Source organism: Lytechinus variegatus, chromosome 8, assembly GCF_018143015.1.
Source record: "Lytechinus variegatus isolate NC3 chromosome 8, Lvar_3.0, whole genome shotgun sequence".
In the NCBI taxonomy this organism is placed as follows: domain Eukaryota; kingdom Metazoa; phylum Echinodermata; class Echinoidea; order Temnopleuroida; family Toxopneustidae; genus Lytechinus; species Lytechinus variegatus.
In genome coordinates, this window is record NC_054747.1 from 8,435,018 (window position 1) to 8,444,384 (window position 9,367).

General features: G+C 39.9%; 1 protein-coding gene and 1 pseudogene across 1 annotated transcript; one reads left to right on the forward strand and one right to left on the reverse strand.

Moving 5' to 3' along the window:
* Positions 1-496: 496 nt before the first annotated feature.
* Positions 497-1,778, reverse strand: LOC121420621 (annotated as a pseudogene).
* Positions 1,779-7,285: 5,507 nt separating this feature from the next.
* On the forward strand, positions 7,286-8,470 carry LOC121420622. Its single transcript, XM_041615284.1, has one exon. The coding sequence runs from the start codon at positions 7,286-7,288 to the stop codon at positions 8,468-8,470; it is 1,185 nt and encodes a 394-aa protein (XP_041471218.1).
* The last annotated feature ends 897 nt before the right edge of the window (positions 8,471-9,367 follow it).

The window sequence follows — 9,367 nt, forward strand, 5'->3', positions numbered from 1 at the left end:
GTTGCGATATCTTTCATGATTGCATTGATTAAATCTACTTTTGACGAAAAGGTGGTTATTGCTCCTCAAATGAGTCGTGGATACTCTTACCTATCTTTATTTAACAAAATTCGCTTGAGGTATTATTGATAATTGTAACCTGGTGCTTAACAGATTCTTTGATGTACAAGGCCAAGCCCCCTGAGTCAGCTTTAGCATTTTTATGTTTGTTCCTGCATATTTCTTTATTGACATATCCTTGTAAAGACATATTTTCCTTCGGCCCTATTTTTATTTCTGCCAGACAAACAATATCATATGAATTAAGAACGTTGACAAATCCTCTTCTTCCAATTTTGAGGAAGATTTAACCCTGTCCCATCTCTTATGTATCCCATTTACATTCAATAACAAATTTGAATATTTTTTCTTTCATTCATAAGGTGTATTCACGTTTCTCGGTCCTCAGATCATGGACCCACTAGGTCCATGCTCAGATAGACCTTAAACAAGAAGTCTATCGTTTATTTCGTGAAAAGCTCCTTTCAATTGCCCACCGGAGATTTCCTGCTAATACTCTAGTTCCATTTTTGCTAAAGTGATAACGATCATCATTATACAGATTAGTGTTAATTGTTCCATGGTAGAGCAGGTTTCTGTGATGAACAGTTTTAACTCTTCTGTCATATAATGCATCAGCCATCAGCATACTATAGGCCATGTCCACACGCTGCTGATACAATTGGTTATCATCTCGGGGCGTGCCGAGAGATATAACTATCTTAATTGATTTGAAGGACACTTTGATGAGACCAATGAGATTGTTCATTTTACAAGCACAATCTAGTGCACTACACCGTTTAACGTCATTCGTTAATTCGTGGATTATCACGGTTTCTGCATCGCTTAGAGTTTGCTTTGCCTCACTAGATTTCAACTAAGACTCAACATCAGCCATTGTGTATTTAATACTTTATGGAACTTAACATTTTGGGAAAACTTATCCGGATCAATCCCACTTATCTGTGAATTTCCAACTATAACAACTTTTCTCTTTTCTTTTCGGTTTTGTCATTCATTTGCCCTTCATCATACATGTTATGTTTATCTCTATTCATATCACACTCGTGATTGTTTCTTTTCTCATGTATTGCGTTCATCCCCTCAGTCGTTCGCCCATTTCCTTCATTTCGTGCATTCCTCTGTGGTGATATCTCTCGAGCATGTCGAGGTTGACCATTCCTCGGTCGGTCAACGTCACGATATGGGGCAGCAACGTCGCTGTATAGGCTGTATCTTTTTTGTTCTACTCCTCCTCCTTCTTTGTAGGTAGGGCTTCTTCCTTCTTCTCGTCTGTCACAAATGAATCTCTTAATACGTTCTCTCCATTGTCCCTCTCCTCTGTGATAATTTCCTCTATATTCACTCCATTTTCTATCATCTCTTCCTTCTTTACTTCCTCTAGTGTATCTTTTTTGTTCCCTCCATTCACCATCACTTTCACTGGCTTGCCATTGTCGTTTGATATTGATCTTTTCTTCATTTACTTTGTCGATTTCTTTCTTCGCCATCTTGAGTTGCTCAACTGTTTGATCCGACTCACTATGGAGCTTGTTTGATTCCTTTTCCTCATTTTCATTGTATCTTTTATGCATATTCAGTTCTTGTTCTTTGCTTTTGACGACTAGTCTTTGTTCTTTGAGCAATAGATCACATTCGTTCACACGAATATTAATCTCTGATTTCAGTTGATTAATACATTCTTTCAGAGAGATTATTTCATCCCGCTGTTTGCCCATCGTTGTTTTTAGTTCATTTTCATCAATACAGGTACATCTACCTTCATTTAGTGTTTGGAATTCGATATCTCTAATACACTTGATTACTTCCTTTTCCGTAATTTCTATGGCCCCTTTTAGCTGATTGATATCGTTTACATCCTGTACATGTTTCTCATTGTTCCGTTTAGGTTCATTTGCTCACATAATTCGCGGATAATATCTACATCAGCAATTTCACATTCATCACAAATATATTTGGCCCCATTAACACACCTAATGTGAGCGGGCATCCCCGTGCAAGCAAAGTGGAAATAAGCTTTGCACTTCTTGGTACTGCATCTGGTCATAGTTTTAGTATCACCTGGCGATTTACACTTTTTGCAGTAATACTGACTATTTCTGTCTCCATCTTGAGACAGTAATTCAGATTGTGTGTCAGGTGGAGTCTGAAACGGACCATCATTAGTTTCGTCATCATCAGGATTCATCTTGTTTATTAGCGTGTATTGCACGTACCTGGGTTAACGTGGTCGGCTTCGGTGATTCGGAATAGCAGCATTGAAAGGTTCAATGCCGGTCTGATGCGGCGTACAGGCCTATAGGCCTACGAAGTATATAGTAGTACGTAGTATATATGCGTAGGTATGTCCCGTATTCTCACAGTGCTTATTAGCCAAATGAGAGTTCAAAATCTCCTCCTTGAGTCTTTCATAATGTTGAGGTGTCATTCAACTAGCCTTCCCAAGGGCACATACTCTCTAAACAAACACTAGATTTTCCAAGATTTCCTAAGAAAACATTACAGTGCCGGCCGCGGGAAACGTCACAGTGCCCCCTAGGGCGGACGCGGTAGCCCGTAGCGGGCATTTGAGGGGAGCGGACGCGGGAAGACGCCCGCGTCCTCTCCCCTAGAAAATTATTGCCCTAGGGAACCGCCCGCGTCTATCCCCGGGGCACTGTGACGTTTCCCGCGGCCGGCACTGTAACACTAAAACTTTTCGAAAACTATCTTTCAAATCGGAAGCAAAAGGTAATAAGAGGCTGATAAAAGAAATAGAAAACTGGGAGCCCGGACTGAGAGAAGGGGAAAGGGGAGAAAGAGAATAGAGGGGGGGGGGGGGTGAAGAAGAGAAAGAGGGAAAAGGTAAAATGGAGAAGGGATAAGGAAGGGGGAAATTAAAACAAGAAGAACCTAGAGAGAAAGAAAACAGGTGATGAAAAAAAGCGAAGGTGAGATAGAAAGAAAAGAGGGAAGGTGGAAGGCAAATAAAAGAAAGAAGGATAAAGAGAAGGAATAAAGAGAATAAAAAGAAAGGGAAAATTGAGAAAGATGAAATAGAGGGGATAAAAGTTACTGAAGGCCAGAAAGAGAGAGGGAAAGGGACTAAGAAAAGAAACAAGGAAAGGGAAAGAAAAGGATACGACTATTCTTATCAAAATACTGGAACCCCTCTCTAATTTTCATAATTTTTTATCCCCTTCCTGATTTACCTTTATCTATCTCAACCACTAGCTCTCATCTTTTCCCGATGTTTATCTGTGGACATCATTTTCATATGCACCTCTCATCATCAAATTTATTTTCATTTACCGTTTAGTTATAAAACTACTCATTCTCTCTTCCCAACATATAATGCTATGTTAAATTAAGCTACTTATACATTTCTATAGAATACAAGAAACTGTTGTTTCGCAATATAACGGAGGGGGTATTACAAAAGAAGGGGAAGGGAAAGCAGTAGAAAATAAAGGGGAGAAACAAATCAAGGAGTGAAAGGGGGCACAGAAAAGGAAGGGGGGGAGGGAACAGAAGGGATAAAGGAAAGGGAAAAAAGAAGGAAAGGGAAAAAATATATACAGGGACAGCAGAAGGAGGGAAAAGAGAAAAATATGAAGGGGAGCAAGAAGGAAAAGAGTGAATAAATGGGGGGGGGGGTAAAAGGAGGGGAAAGGGAGAGAAAGAGAAAATATAGCGGGGGATATCGAGCGTGATGATTAAAGGGATTTTCGACTATATTGTATAGAGGTGAACCCGGACGGGCTTTTATTCTTCAACTTGGCTCGACTAACTCCTTTGTTCCCCGAAAAGAAGTTAGGTTTGATAGTTAGCGTTTGCGTGAGCACCCGCTAAAATTCTTAATAAAAGAAAAGAAGGGTTTGTATAGCTCCATTCTTGCTTTGTCGGCAAGTGATAATTAACTCGCTAAGTACCCATTCCATACAACACGTCATAGTAGCTTTCAAAAACATACTTTTGCTTGGGTTTAAGCATTTAAGCTAAATGCGTTAGGAAAGTTTTTCATAGTTACATATATGCAAATAGTTTTGTTGTTCTGCTCTGGAGCACATTGAGCATCTAATCAAGATGGAAAGTGCGATTTACAAATCTCATGTATTATTATTTTTATCTTCCATATAACACTGAATTATGTATTGTACCAAGCTGTGGTTTGGTTTTGTGATTTCGTTTTATCATTTCCAATTCATATAACAAAATATATTCGAAGGAAAATATTGTTTTACTGAAATGAAATAATTGAAACAATGTCTAGACCATAAATGATATCCAACTAATCTATCAATATAAAACTGCAGTTCGTAAAAATGATAGGTTAATCTTTACTTCGACGATCATCATATAAGTGTATCAAGGATATTAATATTCGTTTTAAACCCATCTATAACTTTTTATAAAATTGCGCGTAATAAATGCGTTGGACAAGTAATCTTTACTTTGATTATGTTAATTATTATTATCTTCCCAATCCGAATATCTACCGATGTAACTAACACCGCAATCGAGAGCAGATAATGTAATCAGATGTTTTAGCAAAAAGACAAACTTGTTAAATCTGCAACATTGGGGTAAATTTATACTTTTTACAGGGTGGGGGTTTTAAAGACCCGATTTGAACCGAATTGAAAAGAATATCCTTATTCATTGTTGTTGACGCATCAGATAATTAATACCCCCCCCCCATTTCTAAGAACATCCTGTCATAAATTGGGAAGCGGATGTGATCAAAGGAGAGGGGTCGGCGTGGACGGGGAGCAAGACTCTCCCAGACTGCACAATTACAAAAGAACCAAATAAAAAAAATCGATGAGCACAACCAGTTTTGCTGGGGTTCGCTTTTTGCGCGTCTACTTTTTATGATGTGAGAAAGAACAATTTTCCCCGATATGAGAGGGGTTTTTTTTGCTCCCCCCGGCCCCCTATATACCCCGCTTATTATGATAAAGGTTTATAAAATATCAATACCGAAATGAGATAAAATGACAATAAGTGGGGCTCTTGCCTTCCGTGCATGATGTGATGTCGAAAGAACACACCAACGTCGGATCGTAATCGACAACCCCCTTTAAAGAAATCAAAGAAAGATCGTGGCACAAAAAGGAGGCGGTGAAATATCATGAGTCGACCTCGCGCATGACCGATGTCATAAACACGTCGTAACGTTGTATCGTAATCAACGATCATTGTGACTATTCCAGCGAAAAGAAATGATAAATGAGCACTGAAAAAATGTCAAGACTCGGAGAAGGCCTTCGTCCGAGAGTATATGCATGTATCTATTTGTCAAAAAGTTTAGATTCATTGCGATAATAGCTTCGACGTTCCAGCCGAGGTGAAAAGAAAGAAAAATAATTCCTTCATTATTTGAAAGAAACAAAGACAGAAGAAAAACGGAAAGGAAACAGGGAAGGAAAGAAGGGAAAGAAATAATAAGGGAAAAGAATTAAAAGGGAAACAGAAATTAAAGAATAAAAGAAAAGAAAACAAATAACATCTTAAATCAAAAATTCAACCTACAATAGATCCCGATCACGCTAGTTTAAAAACATAATGGTCTATCACAAGATAATCGAAGTACATGTACATGTAAACATAGTGCAATGTACGTACCCTCGGATTTCCGAGGGTAAGTGCGGGCACGGCCAATATTATATAGCACGCGGGAAACCGCGGGCCCGTCTAAACGCCCTAGACTGCTCCCCTTGAATACCCTCGGTTAGACGCGAAAGCCCCCTAGGCTGTTTGCGTGCTCGGGCGTGACGTTTCCCGCGGCCGGCACTGTATATCCAGGACATGTTCCAGGACACGTACCGTCACCACGTCCACCATGACCAACATGTATATTTCGAGAAATGGATAATGGCAACATTTCGACTCGGTTTTTACTACTATCTATTAATAAGAGTAATAAGAATGAGACTGAGCGCGTAACAGCGGCTCTTTCCTCCTCTGCACTCTTTCCCGTTTAACTGTTTATTTTGATTGTGTTTTAGTGTTCAAACTGTACTAGGACCTTCATTGAGTGGTCTGGGCTTGGCTAGACCATTTTATTGCTGTTCTTCACAAGATGTAGCTGTTCTTTTGGGTTGAAATGTTTGGACATTGCTTCTCTTAGCAAGGTAGCAAGCAGCCATTATTGCAGTACAGAACCAGTAACTGGTCATTCAACTAAGAAATTGAAGTTAATTCCTCTTTTGGTTGGAGTTACCTTCACAATGAAGGCTATCAACTTATTGTCCTGGTGATTTCATTTCAATTCATTGCTGGATCTTCTTACAATGGACATCAACTTCACTCTTACAGTCGTGACCTGAAGAATAAAGAACACCAACACAAGGGCTTCTGTGGAAGGAGAATAGCCTACTACAGCAATGCTGTATGTGCATTCCAACTTCAACTTCAACTTGCACAGTGTGGAGTTGTTCACATGAACCCAGGACCAACTGGTGTTGAAAATTCATTTACGTCAACCAGTCTAGATCCCACCTTGCCTGTTCAAAGAGCATACACGAGTGCACAGCTTTGCAACCTACGTCATCATGTTGCGTACCATCTGGAACCATGTGTGAGGGAAAGAATCAGAGATCTTAAGATTCATAAAAAAGCTAAAACTAGACGTGGCCACAAGGGTGGAAGGAATCGGAGGCGCAATATTGTCATTCCGAGAGCAGTTGATCAGAATTTCAAAAAGCTTGGGGACCAAAACCTTGCTAGTAATAGCTCAACAGTTTATACCACTTCTGAAAGCCTCTCTCTTGAGCTGGAGCCTTCTTCACTATCATCGGAGTCGTCTTTGCCTTCAACGTCATTGATATCAGACCTTCGGCCTGAGCCTTCATTGTTATCATCGTTTGGATCTTCACTAGGCAATGATAAGTGTACTTTTGCCTTATGGAATGCCCGTTAGCTTAATGAGAAAACTCATGTGCACTGTGATCTAATAATTGAGAGAAGCATTGACATCTTTGCTATAACAGAGAACTGGCTGACAGCGGATTATCGAAGTCATCACATTTTGGCAGATTTACAAAGTACACTTCCAGACTATCAGCTGCACCATGTGCCACGACTGAACAGGAGAGGAGGGGGAATATGCATCTGCCTTCGGAAGTCATTTGATGTTCGATTGTACGAAACCAAAGTATTTGAGTCATTTGAATACATGGACATGATTATTAGTTCCAGTAACTGCTTACCTGTCCGTTCTGTAGTAGTCTACAGGCCACAAATGACTTCAGATAAGCGCTTGACTGTTCCTCTATTCTACAATGAATTTTTACTTCTCCTGGAAGACATTGCTTTACATCCCGGTTTTGTCATGCTGTGCGGAGACTTTAACTTTCATGTGGACGATGCTTTCAATCAAAATGCTGTGGTATTTAATGATATCATTTCCTCGGCTAGCTTCAGTCAATTGGTGGCAGGTCCTACGCACGAGGCCGGACACACTTTGGATCTTATCTTGACACGAGCTTTGGTTAACTTCGTCAATGAAGTTAAGACATCAAATCCTTTGCCATCAGACCATGCCGTTGTTGAATGTTGGTTGAACTTGAGTAAACCAGAGCAACACAAGGTGAAGGTCAAATTTCGGAAATTTCGAGACATGGACATTGATGCCTTTCGATATGATATTCGTTCGTCAACACTCTGCGTCACTCCATCTTCTGATCTCAATGTTCTCATCGATCAGTATGAAAATGTTCTAGCAGATCTTATGGATGTCCATGCACCTGAGACGATACCAGGAGTTTCACCGTGGTATAATAATTCCCTCCGTAAAGCCAAACAGGATCTGCGTAGATGGGAACGCTTGTGGAATTCATCTAAACTTGAGGTATATCGACAAATCTTCAGAAAGCAACGTATTCTTTATAAGAACATGCTTGAACAGGCAAAGAAAGAATATTACAGACTTTCTTTTGAAGGCTGTAGTGCACGTCAACTGTTCCAGAAAGTTTGTAGATTATCCTCACCATCTTCAAGCAAAACCCTTCCTTCAAACGAGGGTATGAACAGGCGCCAACTTGCAGAACATTTCTCACAGTTCTTCTCTGACAAAATTGACAACATCAAGTGTGAGTTGGATACGATCCGGGACACGTCTTCTTTTGCGTCAGCACCTGTAAGTTCACCTAAACCAGCCACTGATGTGCCACCAGGAGAGCATCATTGTATGTTACAGTTTGACTGTGTTACTGTTGAAGCAGTGAAGAAATTGATTATAGATTCCCCATCTACCTCCTGTGAGCTGGATCCTCTACCGACATGGCTTGTCAAGAAATGTGTGGATGAATTGTCTCCTGTGATTGCTCGAATCATCAACCTGTCATTGAGAAATGGTCACTTTCCAGATTCGCTTGAAGGGGCAAATGTCAATCCTCTTTTGAAAAAAACCTGGACTAGATCCTGAGGTGCTGAAAAACTACAGGCCGATAGCTAAACTGAAGTTCATTGGTAAGATAATTGAGCGGGCATGTGCTAAGCAGGTTCATGCTTATCTCTCATCCAATGATCTGTATGGCAAAACACAATCAGCTAATAGAAAGGACCATAGTGTTGAAACAGCTATGCTTCGTATATACAACGACCTCCTGCTAACGGCTGATAAGGGAAAGGAAGCACTTCTTGTGTTGCTTGATTACTCTTCTGCTTTTGACTGTATTAATCATGATGTTTTGCTATCTTGTCTGTCCTCCGGATATGGTTTTTCAGGTCTAGCATTGAACTGGTTCAACTCATATATTAGAAATCGTTCTCAGAGTGTAGTAATTGATTGTGTGTCATCTGCACCAAATTCGTTGTCAGAGTGCGTACCTCAGGGTTCTGTAATGGGACCGCTGTGTTATATAATGTATACTGCTTCTCTAGAATCCATTATTGAGGAACAAGGTATGAGCAGAATTGTATATGCAGATGATACCCAGTTATATATGATGCTCTCAGATAAGGACCATAGTTCAATTATCCCTAGAATAGATTCCTGTTTAGATGAAATTATGAAATGGTCAATTATGAATGGTTTGAAGTTGAATTCTGAGAAAACTGAAATCTTGTACAAAACATCGCGTCACAGAAACTCAGATAATATCTCAACTCTAAATGTTGCTGGTTCTATTATTCAGCCAGTCTCCAAGGCACGGGATCTAGGGGTAATTGTCGAGAATGAATTAGGAATGAAGTCCCATGTTAACAATATTTGTAGGGCTGCTGCAATTGGGTTACACAAAATTGGGAAAATGAAAAAATATCTTGATAGGAAAACAACAGAAAAATTAGTACATGCCTTCATCTTAAGTCACTTAGATAA

Bases quoted from the DNA above. Each gene is read 5' to 3' on its own strand.
- LOC121420622 (XM_041615284.1), top strand. From the start codon at position 7,286: ATGACTTCAGATAAGCGCTTGACTGTTCCTCTATTCTACAATGAATTT.